Source organism: Carettochelys insculpta, chromosome 10 (assembly GCF_033958435.1).
Source record: "Carettochelys insculpta isolate YL-2023 chromosome 10, ASM3395843v1, whole genome shotgun sequence".
Taxonomy (NCBI): Eukaryota; Metazoa; Chordata; order Testudines; family Carettochelyidae; genus Carettochelys; species Carettochelys insculpta.
In genome coordinates, this window is record NC_134146.1 from 46,208,082 (window position 1) to 46,223,354 (window position 15,273).

At 59.9% G+C, this 15,273-nt stretch overlaps 1 protein-coding gene and 2 non-coding genes across 15 annotated transcripts in view; all 3 read right to left on the reverse strand.

Annotated features, from left to right (window-relative positions):
• The window catches only part of EIF4G1 (eukaryotic translation initiation factor 4 gamma 1), a 42,586-nt gene that overhangs the window by 9,959 nt on the left and 17,354 nt on the right, over nucleotides 1-15,273 (reverse strand). For 6 of the 13 annotated variants that reach the window (XM_075004661.1, XM_075004658.1, XM_075004659.1 and 3 more), the window contains 8 exons: nucleotides 14,456-14,568; nucleotides 12,218-12,310; nucleotides 11,966-12,032; nucleotides 4,251-5,135; nucleotides 3,979-4,067; nucleotides 3,428-3,623; nucleotides 2,598-2,752; nucleotides 229-348 (listed from right to left, as the gene is read on the reverse strand). In XM_075004661.1, coding sequence (XP_074860762.1) covers nucleotides 229-348; nucleotides 2,598-2,752; nucleotides 3,428-3,623; nucleotides 3,979-4,067; nucleotides 4,251-5,135; nucleotides 11,966-12,032; nucleotides 12,218-12,310; nucleotides 14,456-14,568 — 1,718 coding nt within the window. The remainder of the gene's footprint in view (nucleotides 1-228; nucleotides 349-2,597; nucleotides 2,753-3,427; nucleotides 3,624-3,978; nucleotides 4,068-4,250; nucleotides 5,136-11,965; nucleotides 12,033-12,217; nucleotides 12,311-14,455; nucleotides 14,569-15,273) is intronic. The other 7 variants (XM_075004667.1, XM_075004670.1, XM_075004671.1 and 4 more) reach the window with 5 other exon arrangements.
• On the reverse strand, nucleotides 108-183 carry LOC142018744 (small nucleolar RNA SNORD66). Its single transcript, XR_012646915.1, has one exon. It is a non-coding gene; the product is annotated as a small nucleolar RNA SNORD66 (small nucleolar RNA).
• On the reverse strand, nucleotides 3,785-3,861 carry LOC142018745 (small nucleolar RNA SNORD66). The gene has a single exon (XR_012646916.1). It is a non-coding gene; the product is annotated as a small nucleolar RNA SNORD66 (small nucleolar RNA).

Below are 15,273 nucleotides of genomic sequence, written 5' to 3' on the forward strand. Positions count from 1 at the left end.
GGGCTTACACCCCCGGCAGCAGGGCCATATCCAGCCCGCAAGCTGGGGCTCCCCAGGGGAGAACAAGCCAGCTGGGCCAACGGCAGCACTGCCATAGGCTCCTGGGCCTGCTCAGATCCTCAGTTCCATCAGGGAGCATCAGTGGCCCAGACACGATGGCACTAACAGGAGCTCATCATGCAGGCGGGTGGGGAGGCAGCCGAGGTGGGCGACCCTCGAAGCACTTACGGGTCCCCGGCTGCCCATGGCTGGCCGGCCCAGGTTGGCAAAGGAAGGGGTGAAGTCAGGGCCACAGTTCATCCCGCTCAGGCGGATCGGGTCGAGCGGCCGCAGCGGCGTTTTGTTCACCTACAACGAGAAGCGGGGAAAAGCCACTGAGGATTCCCAGACTGCAGGGCTAAGGCAGAGTCAGGCCCCGCCCACCGCAGCTCTGGCCTCAGCGTGTCCCAGGGGAGCAGGGTCGCTGTGTGCCAGGATGGGCGCCGACGCGAGCTCATGCGCCCAACAGGCTCAAGGACACAGGCTCTGGCTGGGCCCTGTGGCAGGTAGCTGCATCCAGCCAGGGAAATGACCAGATCGCACTGCCCAGAGAATGGCCTGTCTGGGTGGGGCCCAACGCCCAGCGTCGTCTTCCGACAGCGGCTGGTGCCGGGGCCCCCGAGGGAGTGAACAGAACTACAGGGTGAGCGGGAGAAGAACTTCCTTTTGCTTTAAGCCTGCTGCCTATCAACACCGTTTGGTGGCTCCGAGCTTTTGAGCTCACATATGGGGAGATACACATCTCACAGAACTGGAAGGGACCCTCAGGAGGTCATCAAGTCCACTCCCCTGCCTTCTTGGCAGAACCAAGTGCCCACACCCCCTTTTTAAAGCCATTTGCCCCAGAGCCCTAAATGGCCCCCCCAAGGATTGAACTCACAACTCTGGGTTTAGCAGGCCAATGCCGGAACCACTGCGCTATCCCTCCCGGGCCAGTTTATTTGCTCTAGGCCCTTACAAAACCTCCTCAAAAGACTGAACTCACAACACGGGGTTTAGCAGGCCAGTGTTCAAACCACTCAGCTAGCCCTCACGAGCAGATTACTTTCTCCACCTCATTCAGTTTTATAGCTCAATAACATTTGACACCCCCCGCCGCCACCGTCTCTTTCACGCCAAAAAGCCTCAGTCTTCACAGCCAAACCACCCCCAACACCAGTGGTTCCCAACCTTTTCACTCCCCTCAACCATTCACGGACACCACCACGCAAAGCCAATTCCAGCTGCTACGTACGCTTCGTCACATGAAAAAGGAAAGCGCAATGCAGATTTGCAGACAGCCATCAACAGCATTGTCGGAAGAGACTGAATTTAAAAATAAGGGATTGCAACTTTGCCAATTATCAAAAGCTTACTTTCTACGGCCTCTCCTTTCGCGGACCCCCTGCAATGCCCTCACAGGCCCCCAGCACAGGAACCGCTGCCCTAGATAATTTTTGTTGCTCTTTTCTAATTCCCCTCTATCTCCGAGAGGAGCTGATCCCATCTGCACACAAGACCCAAGCTGCAGGGATACCAGGGGTGTATACAGAGGCCACATGAAATTTTCTGCCTTATCTATCCCTTTCTTGACGATTCCTGACATGGTGCGTTTTGACTGCTGCTGTATGTTGAGCGGATGTTTTCAGAATATTATCCAGTGACTCCAAAATCTCTTGATTTGATAACTAATTGAGGCCTGGTCATTTTATACGTACAGCTGGGATTGTCTTCCCCATGGTGCATTGCTGTGCATTTAACAGACAACAGACAGAGCGTTGCTGTGCTTTACACACAGTGCCCCAGAGAGGGTCAGAAGCAGCAAGGCTCTGCCCGCTCCAGAGCTGGCACTCTTCCCAGCTGCGCAGCACCACGTGCCAGGCATGAGCCAGATGACAGCTCCTTGGTTATCTGGTCTGTGCCACTCCCAGTGCCCACCCACCTCCCAAATTACTTGGGTCTCCTGCTCTGGCCTAGCAGAGCCCCCAGAGCAGGGATTCCCAACCTATGGGTCAGGACCCAAACATGGGTCACCATTAGATTTTCTAAGGGTCGCCAGCTGGGCAGCTCCAAGCTGCACGTGGCTCCTGCCACTGCTCATTCATCCAGCTCTCAGGTCCCTGCCCTGCCGTGCTGAAACGGAACTCAGTTGAATTGGTTTAACAGCTGGCAGGAGGGAGACGGCCATTGAACCAGCTAAACTGAAGCCCGTTTCAGCAGGGAACTGCCCTGCTGCAGGCAGGAAAAGGGATCGGCCTGGCAAAGGAGCAGGAGCAGCAGCGGCAGTGTGCGGTGCTTGTGTGAGGTAGGTGGGGGGGGGGGTGGCTTGGGGCTGAGGGGGTTTAAGCTAGGGGGCGGGGTCGTGCATTTTTCACAGGAGAGAACCTCCCCTTGCCCCCATTTTGAATGGCCTTGGGGCACAAAGTCTTACCAACTTGTCAGACCGGGGCCCCGTCTCGAAAAGGTCGGGAACTGCTGCCCCAGGGAGACCAGGCACGAACAAGGAGCTTCCAGAAGCCCTTACCCACCCGACAACACACCGCCGCCGCCAGAAACGCCCACAGAGCCCAGGTCCTCACCAGTCTGGTGGTGGCACTGACCTTGTCCAGCACCACATCGCTGATCTGTGGCAGCCCCTCGGGTTTCTGCATGCTGGCAAAGATGAACTGGAAGCCCAGCAGGAATTCCCGGTCATATCTCTTCTTCTCCTCGGGGTTCAGGGGCTTCCATTGGTCTGGGCGGGGGAAAGAAGGGCGCCCTGAAAACCACGTCCCCCCTCCCGCCACCCGTGGGACAGACAAGGCCAGACAGCAGAGCAGGACAAGGAGGGAAGAGCAGCTCCCCATGCAGGCACTGAGGGGTACCAGCCCCAGGGGATCTCTAGGGTGGGAAAGGCGCTGCCAGCCTCTGCCCACCACCCGGCTGCCAGGGCATGTGGCGAGTCCCGCCCAACGTTGCAGGCACAGACCTCGCGCTCTGGCACTGGCCCAGCCTAGCTGGGGGCTCGACCACGGGGCAGCGGAGGGGCAGCTAACGGGCAACGGGTGCGGGCCCCACGGCATGCTGGGACCCGCCGCCTACGAAAGGCGCAGGCAGCTGCACGCTTAGCTCCTGGCGAGTGGTCACCAAGGCTGCCGAATGGCCCAACCTGCAGCACCTGCTGGGCTAGGGGGACACGAGTGGACCTGCCCCATCCCCCTCCGGTCTGTGCAAGGGGGAGTCTCTGCAGAGGCCGCAAGCCAGGACGGTGACCGAAGGGAAGCGAAAGCCAAGAGCAGAGAGAACGTGGGCTCCCAGCCCCCCGCCCGCTCAGACCCTCAGTGCCACCACCGAGTGCCCGGGGCGGGACTCATCACAGAAGGCTGGGCCAGCCCGAGCGTGAGGAGGAAGCAATGAAGACAACACCTACTTTGGCTGAAGGAAGGCTCACCTTCCTTGTACTGGTACTTCTGATCTGCGGCCTTGACCTTCTCTGGATCCAGCTTGTCCTCCTTCTCCTCCCAGGTCTCGTCTGGCTCCTCCGGGGCCGCCTCCTTGGGCTCAGGGACCGGGGCGGAGGCTGGGGGCTTGTTCTCCACCTCAGAGGTGCCATCGCTGACCTGCGGCTGCCAAGGAAAGGAGGCAGTGAGAAGACACGAGCGAGGAGCCCAGTTCCAGCCCAAGGCCCCGTACCCGTACACACAGGGTACCCCAGTGCAGAGGGAGAGCCCGGCATGTAACTACCCCATGCCCTGAGCCCCAGCCCTAGAAACCACCCACCCTGCTGCAACTCAGATCCTCAGTTCCATCAGGGAGCATCAGTGGCCCAGACACGATGGCACTAACAGGAGCTCATCACAGTGGGCTGCAGCACGGGGCGGGGGGCGCAGGCAGCAGCACGGGGCGGGGGGCGCAGGCAGCAGCACGGGGCGGGGGGCGCAGGCAGCAGCACGGGGCGGGGGGCGCAGGCTGCACACCCACCTCCTTAAAGGCATCCAGCAGGTCGCCCACGGCTTCCTTCTTGTTGAGCTCCTTCATCTTCCGCTTCCTCTTTGGCACCTGCACAGGCACTGGAGGGAAGCGGCAGAAAGTGAGAGCCCAGGCCTCCAAAGGGGGAAAAGGACACGGGCCTCGCCCATCTTACGCCCGGGGCCACGGCGGCTACTCCCCCCCCCCGCCCGCCATCAGCAGGGCGCAGGGGTCTCTCGCGCCTCCTCCCGCAGCCCCCAGCCTCGCCCTCCCCACTCCCACACCTTGCGGGGCCATCCCCGAGCTCTGGGACAGAGGTGCGTCCAGCGGGGAACTCTGCTCCTGCGCCTCCAGGGGCTCCTCGGCCTCCTCCTCTTCCTCCTGCTCCTGCTCTGGCTCCGGCTCCTCCTCTTCCTCCTCCTCCTCCTCCTCCTCCGCAGGCGGGGAGGCCAGCAGAGGCAGCTCCTCTGCCTTAACCTCCTCAGGTTCTGAGATGGGGCTGATGTCCGAAGCCAGCTGCTCCTCTGGCTCAGCCTCCTGCCAGCCGGGTGCCCCCGGCCCGTTGGGCAGCGCCAGCTCCTTGGGCTGGGCAATGGGAGACTCCACAACCGGCTCTGGCCGGCACGCGGGCGGCTCGGCCGCTGGCTCCGGCGCTTCCTCCAAGATGCCGTTGGATTCAAGAACGGCTTCGCTGGAGGCCTCTTCCTGGGGCGGCGGCGGGGGGCTGGGGGAGGCGGCAGGCTTGGCTGGCAGCTCCTCCTCCAGGGGCGCCTCCTCTGGGAGTACCAGCTCCACCGGCATCACCTCCACGGGCACCGCAACCTCCTGTGTTTCTATCAACTCCGCCTGGGCTAGCGGTGCCAGGACCGGGCTGGCAGCTGGCTCCTCCTGGGGCTCTGTGTCCAAGGCAGGGGCTTCCTTGGGCTGCTCCATGCCCCCCAGCACTGTAGTGGTGGCTCTAAGAGGTTCATGTGCATCTGTGGGAGCCTCGTCCAGCTCCTCTTTAGTGTCCACTTCCACCGGGCTCTCCATCGGCACCAGCGTCACCGTGGCCAGCAGCATCGGCTCCCCCTCGGCAATCAGGGGAGGCGGGGGAGAGGGGGACGCAGATTTACTTGGCTCTAGGAAGGCGGGTTTACTTACAGCCGGGACGGACTTTGAGCGGTCATCTGCAAAGGCAGGAGACAGGGCGTTAGTGGTGCCCAGGGAAAGGGCGAAGTTGAGGTCAGGGGGTGGGATTGGGTACCAGCTGGCTGCCACAGAGAAGGGAAGGGCACGAGGCCACAGGCAGCGTTCCCCATCAGCTGAGTGCTTGGGCAGCCAGCCAGGAGAGAGTCAGGTGCCACCCAGCTGATTAGCAGAGCGCCCCCCCGCCGGGAGCCTGTGTGCACATGCCTTGGCGCACATAAAATTTATTCCACCCATGGATGGACTAAAGTAGAGGGAACAGGGGAAGCCAAGGCTGCTTCACCTGGCCGTGCTTCCAACGAAGGCGCCCGCAAGAGAAGCGGAAAGAGTGTGGAGGACATGGCACCACGAGATGGGGCAGGAGAGCAGAGGGCAAAGGATGGGGCTGCTCCCACTGGAGCAAGGAGGCTTCAGCACACAAAGCTGAGCTGCTAACGAATACACCCTACGCTGGGGCGCAGCACACCAGAGACCCAGCACCGGAGCGTAGCTGGGAATCCCCAGTACGGCGGCAGGACCAGGTCACCACACAAGAACCGCCAAGCTGGGTCCCACCAGGGCCTGATGTCCTGTCTCCAACAGTCACCCACACGGCAGCCTCAGGGGAGCTCTCCTGCCTCTGATGATCATACCCGCAGCCTGGGACCACATCTCTCACCATCCTGGCTAAAACCAGCAATGGGTCTACCCTCCGGTTCCTTACTGAACCAGTTACACCCTTGGCCATCACAACATCCCCTGGCAATGAGTTCCCCAGGTTAACAGTCCAAAGTGGGACACACTGCCTCTTGCCCGTATCGAACCTGCTGCTGTGTAGCCGTTTCAGCAGGTGATCCCTTGGTTTTCTTGCAGTGCGTGGAAGGGCAAGTAATCCTTCCCTACCTAGCTCCTCCAGCCACGATTTTATAAACCTCGGGCTCATCATCCCCTCCTCCTCTTCACCATCTTTCTCTCCGAGGTCCAAGCCTTTTAGTCTCCCCTCGAATGAATCCTGTTCCATACCCTCTGCATTTTTCCCTTCCACTCTGCCCTGTGGGGACAGCACTCCAGGGAATTACACTTTCTGCCTCACTGTCGAGCCCTCTCCTAAAAGTTCCCAACTCTTCTCCTTTTTCACACCCTGCTGCGCACTGCGCAGCCATTCAAAAGAACCGTCTCGGGTGACCCCAAGATCTCTCTCTAATGGGAGCACCAAGGGCACCGGCTCCCTTTGAAAAGCAGAACAGCACTGTGGTGCAGGAGCACAGGCACGGCTGGGGCTGTTTTTTCAATGGGCGTTAGCTGACACGTACGCATTTTAATCGGACATTTTGTGGCCCAGTCACCCACTTTTGTGAGCTCCTCCTATTCCTTCCCCATTAGTTTTGGGCTTAACTCTTTGGGACCATTTCGCAGGGTCTGGAAAGTTTGCTGTTTCCCTCTTTGTGCCTGTTTCCAAATCATTATAGGTCCTGGGGTCCCTGCTGTTCACCCCCACCCACTGTGAACATGGACCGTTTACTTCCATCATTTGCTTCCTATCTTCCAACCAGTTAATGATCCATGAGAGGACCCTCCCTCTTATCCCACTGCTAGCCTCCTTCAGAGCCTTTGGTGTGGGACTTTGACAAAGGCTCTCAAAATCCAGGTACCAACTGGGTCACCCATACCGCCACAAAGAATTCCAATAGATTGGAGAGGCATGATTTTCCTTCATAAAAGATATACTGCCTCTTCCCCCAACAAACCATGTTCATGTGTGTCAGGCAATTCCCAGCGACTTGGCCAAGTGGCTCTGGTAGGAAATGCAAATATGCTTGCTTGCCCCAGGTACTAAAACGCCTCGTTACAGCTGTGCACCCAAGGCTTCCACCGCTGAGAGTCACGACAAGCCTTGAACGTTTACAAGTCAAGATGGAGAGCGGCAGGCGTCAATGTTGTGATCCACTCCTGCCAACACACTCAAAGAACTGTAATAGATTAGCAAAGCACCCATGGTCCCTACAGCCTCTGGGCTGATTGTCTGCAGCACAACAGGATCAAGCAGGATTCTTCTATTTCTACCATTTCATTCCACTACTATACCCTCTCTTGGCGGTTGCTTGACAACACGTAGGACATCTTCATGTCACCTTGCTGTTTGCGAGTCCGTTGCTGGCTGATCAGCCCAGTATACCCACTAGGGATGTACAAGGATAACCAGCCACCCAGTAAGCGTTAGGGTTACAGGAATGCTTATCACGTAGATGACTAGCTGTGCCAGACTGGAGAAGCTCTTGCTACGCTGGGCCAGCCCGGCCCCGCCACACCAGAGCAGCACAAACAGGTAGGTAAAACTCTAGCCCTGGCTGCTACCTACTGGCCTGCCAACAGTTAAGCTATTAAAATTGTACGGGTTAGCTGGTTATGCACTTTACCAGATATTTACAACCCTAACACCCAAAGTAACGGCTGACTTTAAAACAGGACACTACACAGGACTGAGGATGAGCATTAGGAGATTAAAGAGCACTTGCAAGGGTAAAACGCCCACCAACAGCATGAAAGCTACTGCAAAACCACCTCAACAGACGCTCAGACTAAACGTACGTCCCAAGTGCAACACACACGAACCAGGAGGTGGCCCATAAGAATGCCATCATGGCCAAGCGGCGGAATGACAGAGGCCCATAAGGGACAAAATTATCCTTGAACAATTGGAAATCAAACCCTAATGAGAAAGAGAGTCTGGCAAGCCAGCTGGAAGCATATAAGTCATCCAGTGAAGGGGAAAAAAAAAAGTTAAGCAGCAGCTTGCTCAAGTTGCAAAACCTAAGCAGCGCGAGAGCAGTGGGAGCCCTGCCAAGCAGTCACCAAACAAGTTAAAGGGATAGTCGGGGAAGACTAGGTCACTGCAGAGAAGCTAAATGAATTCTTTGCTACAGAGAATACCGGGGGGTGGGAGATTCCCACATCAGAGCTGCTCTTTTGGGGCAACAAATCTAAAACACTGTCCCTAGCCGACACGCCAGAAGTTCAAGAACAGAGCGATAAACCAAACGGTCACGAGCCCCCAGGACCAGACAGGATTCAACCACACAACCCAAAGCACTCAAGAGATGTAACGGCAGAATTATCCAGATTATCACTGAAATCAGCCTCTGTGCCAGAGGACTGGAAAGTAGCCAACACCACGCTGATTTCAAAACCAGGATCCGGGGAGAACCCAGCAGTTACAGGCCAAGGAGCCAAACTTCAGCAAAGAGCAGGAGCTTCTGCCAGGGGGAGCTAGTTTGCGAATCTGATCAGCAATGACTCCCTTCCAGGTAACCGTCAATGAAACACTATCGCAGCTGCTCGGACCAGCGGGTCCCAAACACTTGGGCTCAGGACCTCAAGTGGGAAAAGTACCCCAAAAGTTACTTGAGTAAAAGCGAAGCCGCCTGCAACTTCTGGAGACTTGAATAAAATCCGGGTGTGATGTGTGCGCTTTTACTCAAGTAGTTTCCTGTAGGGGCACCGGTAACTTGTACTTAAGCATCCTCCCTTTTCCCCTCACAAAGCAGCTGCACTTTTACTCAAGTAGCTTTCTGTACCATTTAAAAAAAACAAGTAATTTTAATCAAGTAACTTTCTGCATCCCTCCCCCACCTCTACTCAGGACCCATACGAAAATGTTTATGGTTATCACAACCCAGTACACAGCCTGGGGCAGAGGGGTAACCAGGTATTTTAGCTGCAAGAGCCAGCACGTGTATTTGCGCTCCTGCCCAGGTGGCCTGGGTGGCCAGCTGGGGGTTGGAGGTATCATGTCCTGCCTGAGTCCCACCATGCAGGCCCAGCCCAAGCCAACTGACCTCATCAGCCCCCCAGCCGCGCCCATGGCTTTGTCTCGCAGGTGGCTGACCCAGTTGCTGCAGCCTGGGCTGGTTTCAGTTGGATCCAGCACCCTGGTCCTGCCCAGCACTCACCCCACAGCAGCGGCTCCTGCAGCCCCTGTGCCGCGGGGCTGGCTGGACGTGGCTCTCTACCCTCCTAGGTGGCAGCACCAAACAGGTTTGGTGCCGTCCTCCGACCAGACCTAATTTGCATGAGGAGTTACGACCCAGGCTTGCAGGGCCACTCACTCAAATTTGGCCTAATGCTGAGTGGTGCTGGCAGTGCCTGGAGCAGGGGCGTGAGCCCAGCTAGCCCCAGGGAGCAGGAGCTCCCATGCAAGCCTCATACATTCTGCAAAAGCAATGAGGGGTCCTGTGGTACCTTACAGACTAACAAATGTCTGAGCATAAGCTCTTATGAGCGGCTGAAGAAGTGGGTCTTTGCCCACGAAAGCTTACGCTCAGATTTCTGTTAGTCTATAAGGTGCCACAGGACCCCTCGTTGCTTTCGCAGATCCAGACTAACACGACTACCCCCCTCATACATTCTGGTGGCCCAGTTTTGGGTCCCGACCCACAGGCTGCAAAGCCTGCTGGAGATGAATGGAGAAGTCCTCCTGGCAGTGGCAGGACAAGGGGCAGGTGGGGAAATGGAAACAAGCGAGAATTGTCGGGGTAGGACTGGACCGCTCAGTGAAATCAAGGCTTATCGGCTTCTCCGGGGCAGAACAGTACAACAAACACGGCTTTCCTAATCACACAGCGAGAGGCCTCAGGCATGAAGGAGCAGCAGCAACAAGTCACAGACTCACATTCCAGCTACACTGCATTACAACCAGGCTGTTAGGAGACCTCATCGTAAAGGCACCCACTGCCAGCAGATGAGGAAAGCCAATCTCAGAATGGGTAAAGAAAGCTTAGTGACCAGCATTTCCGGTGGCAGGAAATTACTTACAAACAACAGAGGTTGTGGAATCCCCATGCTATGACGATTGTCTTCACTGTTCTACTCATTAACTCCGATCTGTATGATCACGGTCTGGTTTGTAATTGCTTCGCTCTTCTGGACAATTAATTTTGCCAGGTGTAAATCAATTAAGGTGGTGGGGGATGATTGGGCAGGTAGTTCTGTTCCAGTAGGTTACGACTGGTTAGTAAATTTACATATACAAAAACAACTAGTGAAGCTATAGCTAAGCAGGACTCAGGTTTCACGGCTTAACTTGGGGTCTAAGGAGGAAAACAGCAGGGGAAGAAAGAAGGAAAGTACAGTAGGAGGAGGAAGGAAAAATGTGAGAAGAACAAACCCCCAAGACACAGGCCAAGCCCAGAGCTGCCAGACTGACTTTATCTATCCAACAGGGGATGTTGGCCTGCCTCTCTCAGGATCGGTGAGCATGACGCTAAGTGCTTCGCGTGTATTCTGCTTGCTTGGGAATTGTCAATAAACAGAGAAGAATATTACTGTGTAAGGCTTTTTCGGTGGCACAGATCCCGCAGAGGCACCGGGAATTACGCCGAGCCCTAGGAATTGGGTAAAGGAGTGTGAGTCATCCCTGTAGTGCGGAAGGGATAAAGAAATCTGTGCAGGTAACGTTACGGAAAGGGGGGACCCAGCTGATGGAATGGGTGCTGCTGGCATATAGGTCTGCAGCAAGGGAGGTTTAGGTTGGACATTAGGAAAAAGTTCCTAACTGTCAGGGTGGCCAAACACTGGAATAAATTGCCAAGGGAGTTGTGGGACCTCCATCGCTGAAGATATTTAAGAGAAACGAACTGCGGACATCCACGGATGTGGACACCTGTGGATATAGAGCAGAAATCCACACATCTGCAGGGCCCCATGGACCCTGGCAGGCCCAAGCAAACAAGGGCTGGCTTTGGATGGACAAAGCAGGCTGCAAGATGGGAACTCAGAAGACTAGCTGAGCTTTGGGGAAGCGTTTAACACGCAGTACGTCTTGCCAAATTAGCTCGTGCAGTGTCTCAGGGAGGGGCACTGGCTACAAAGGACGGCCCTGAGCCAGGAGACCTGCCAAGCTCACCCAGGTCCAGAGCGACTGGAAAGAGGCCGACAGCCAGACTCAGCTCAGGAAGTCACAGGGTGAACAACCTGACCTGCAGCTCTGCAGCCAGCAGGGTTCCCCCTAATTTTTAACATCCGCGGGCAGAATAATATTTTTACGTGCACCAAGGCATGAGCAGATGAGCACCACCCATAGAAACACACGCTGCCAACTGTGGGTGCTCTGCTAATCAGCTGGGTGGCACCTGAATCTCTCCTGGGTGGCCACCAAAGCACTCAGGGTACAGGGAGCATTGGCAGCCAGGGTGAAGGAAAGCTGGAAGAGACCCAGCTTCCCAGCACAGCAGGGTCTGCCCTGGGACATGAGCAGGAAAAAGAGGGCGGAGGCCAGTTTAGGCTGTGCACCCCGAGCCCCCGGCCGGGCCTCTCCATGCCAGCCTGGAGCAAGCTCAGAGAAGAGCTGGCGCTGGAGCACGCTGACGGGCAGAACCCGAGGAGGCGGGAGGAGCAGTGACGGGAAGGATGGGGCTGAGCGGCCGCCCAGGAGCAAGGACTGCTCGGAGAAAGGACAAGAGCCTCAGCGCTTGGCATGCTGGAGCAGCGCGACTGCAGCGCTGCAGAGACCTGGGAGAGGAGCGGGCTCTACAGACGCCCAGCTGATACCACCCCCTCACCCCCATGGATTTACAGGAGCTTCTCCTACCCTCCCCCCACCACAGCTCCACTGAGTCCCAGCCAGAGCACAGGGCAAGAGGCTGCAAGTCCGGGGGGGGGTGGTGCCTGCTCGCCCCTCCCCCAGGGTGCTCACTGGCCCCAGGCACCTGATTCTCTACAAGCAGGGCAAGCAACTGAGCGCCCGCAGGCGCGCCCCACCCCCGTCTGGGGGACACACCTGGTGATCAAGCACCTGCAGGACTCACCCTCCCACCCCCCCCGGTGCGGGACACACCTGGCCGGACAATAACTGCTACATGGGGCATCTCGCCATTGGCCTGAGGCTCCAAACCACTTCCAGCCTGCAGAAGAGAAGCACGCGAAGGGTTAATGAGTGCCCCGCCCCCCGCCCCCCCCAAGGGGGACCCGCACGCCGGAGCCCCCAGCACATTGTCAACAAGGGGGCTTCTACCAGTCACACAGCCACGGGCCGCCTGCCTCCCCTGTAAGCTGGGCCCTCGGGGGCATGGGTGGGGGGCTGCCTTACCTGAGGAGGGGTGGGGGTGGAGGAGGTCCTTGCTCCGGACATGATTTCCTCGGTGATGTCTTTGCCGCCCTGGTTTGGGTCTCGTATCCGGATCTGCCCGCGTGCGAGAGGCAGAGCTGCAGTTAGTTGGGCGGGGGGGTACTCCCCTCCCACCCAGGCCCCAGCAGGATGAAGGGGCGCTCACTTCCCCCAGCAAGGGCCAGGCTGGCGGCACGGCCCCAACACCCGCTGGGCACGAGGGGCCGAGCTGCCGGTCCCCGCTCGGCCGGCCAGGCAGGAAGGGGAGGTTTGTTTAGCTTCCGGCAGGCGACTGCAGCCACGTGGAGGGCGGCGCTCACCCTGCCCCAGTGCGCGCGGCTGGGACCTCACACAGCCCATGGCAGGGGGCCAGTGGCGCTGCAGCCAGCTGCCATTTCGCTCCCGCTGGCTCGGCACATTCCCCGCCTCCCCCCTCCCAGAGGCCAGGCGGGGAGGAAACGGCTCCTCCTGCCCCACAGCAGCCAGGATGGGACTTTGGCCCCCGGAAGGGGGTGGCTGGGCCAAGGGGTGGGCGGGGGGAGAGGGCCCTCATCAGCAGCCTGTGAGGTCACAGAGGGTCCGTCTAGCAGCCAATGGCAGAGCAGCCCTGCCAGTGTGCTGGGCCCATGAGCTCAGCACCAGCTGGGCCAGGCAGAAGCCACCCCACACCCCCAGGGAAGGGGTGAGCCCCAGCCCCAGCAGCCAACCCCCATCCAAGCAGCCCCCCACTTGGGTGTGGGGACAGTCCAGGCCACTCTGCTTCTGCCCCGCCCCAGCTCCCCACCTGGGCAAGGGGCAGACCAAGCACCTTCCCCCTCCACACCCTACCGCCAGCAGGGAGCTGCGACGGTCCCACATGCCCCTCCCCAAGCTGGGCCATGGGACCGTCCCATCACTCCGACCCCAGGGGAGAGACGGGGGGTGTCTCAATGCTGGGGGAACCGAGTGTTCTGCATTGGCTGAGTGCCTGGCCCAGGACAGGCTGTCACCCAACCCAGGGCGAGGCCCCTTTGGGCAGGGGTGGGACCCCAGGCCTGCAGCCTGCCAGGCCCAAACCTGTCCTGGAATCTTGGTGGTTTGGGGGTGGGGGGGAAGCGCACCCCTAGCCGCCTGGCGGCAATCTACAGCAACCCCCGCCCTGCTGGTCCCGGCGCTGCGACAGCCCCCCCAGCGCAGCGTGCGCCAGGCTCGCTGCCCCCGGCCGCCAGCCTCAGAGGGGCGGAGAACACGGAGGTGGGGCAGAGCAGGCTGGCACCCGCTGTCTCTGCCGTGCTGCTCAGGGCAGGGCAGAAAGTGGGTCTCCCCTGCCCTTGCTGCTGGGAGACCCCCCTCACCCCCCCGCGCGCGCGCGCGCGCACACACACACACAGGGAAAGACCTAGTCCCCACAATGGTTCACACCCCCCACCATAGCGGGAATTCTGCCTCCCGCATCAGCCATGCCCCGTCGCTGCCCGCGCAACTCTGCCTCTGCCCATCCGCCCCGGGTGGCCAGGCAGCCCCCAGAGGAACAGCTGCCTCCCCCCTGCTTCCAGGCGGCCTGGTGTGCCAGGCCTCCTGCCCGAACACGGGCCCAACAGGAGCACGGCGGGGAGGCCAGAGCGCCGGGCAGCCCCAGCCCCGAAGGCCGGGAGAAACCGGGCGGCAGAGGGTTCACAGGGAGCCCACGTGAGCCAGGGCAGAGCCTGGCAGGATGCAGCCCCCCCCCCAGCGCAGGGGTCCTGGCAGAGCCACGCCGCAGCACTCCCGGAAAGCGGCTTCAGGCGAGCAGGAGCGCCTGTGCCAAGGCTGAGCAACAGCCCAGCTGCAGCGCCGGCAGGCAGCCCCCGCCCCCACCCTCCGCAGCCGTGACTCAGCAGGTTCTCCTCCCCACCAGGGCGCACAGGGAAGGTCGGGCCTGACTCGGCACCCAGAATCCAGCCGCTGCCCAACACTCTGGCCCCCGCCCCCGCCAGGCCATGGACCGAGTAGCCGCCTCCCCCAGCTCAGCCCTGCCCCACGTGCTCAGGGATGCGTCTCAGGTCTGGCCGTGTGGGGTCTGCCACCGGGCTGGGCTTCTCGCCCCTCGCTCCCTGCAGAGCCAGCGCATTCAGCTGGGGGGGCCAAGCAGCCCTGAGCCAGGCCCCCCCCCCCCCCCCCCGACAACAGCGCCCAGCCCTGGCAGCTAGCAACGGGGCAGCACCCGCCCAGGCACCAGGGCCCCTCCCCAGGCCTCCTTACCGTCTTGCGCTCTCGCTTGGTCGGGATGGGCGGCTGCTGGTTGATCATGACCTGGGCAGCGGGGACTCCAGCTGGGAACTGCTGCACCCCCTGAGCAGGGTAATAGGCACCAGCTGCGAAAGGGGAGAGCCAGTCAGCTAGCGGGTCTCATCCTCGCTGCACCCAGCACCAATGTCCCAGGCCCAGACCCCCCCGGGCCTTTGGGTAAGAACAACTCCCTTCCCCCCCACACACCCGGGAGGTATTTGTGGGAGTTTTGCCAGCAGCCCCGGCAGAGCAGAGACAGGCAGTTGCCGGAGGACAGAGCCCCACCCAGGAAGCTGCTGCACCCACTGGCGCAGGAAGCCCACGGGTGGGATCCTCACGCTGCACTCTACAGCCCTGGCCAGGAACACCCCAACCAGCCCTGGGAGGCAGCGGCCAGCCCCACGCCCATCCCGTGGCAAGACTCAGCTGCCAAGGCTGGGGGAAGCAGCCCTGGAGAGAACTCCCTGCTCCAGGCCCAGGCCTGTTTCCCAGAGAGCCACAGGCCAGCTCGTGCCCCGGCCCTCCACGGCCACCAGCGGGTGGCAAAGGAAGCTTCTGGGTAGGGTCCATTCCCCACCTGCACACGGGACGGCCCAAGTGAGCCCCGGGGCATAGGGGTCTCCTCCCAACAGCAGCCGTCCCCGGGCACAACTCCGCAGCAGCAGCTTGCCAGCCTTATCTCCCTCCCCACAGGCTACCCCCGCCCGCCCCAGCTCCACAGACGAGCGGCACAAAATAGATCCACCACTGCACTCTGCTCAGACCCCAGTCCCTCACCACGACGGCCGGGG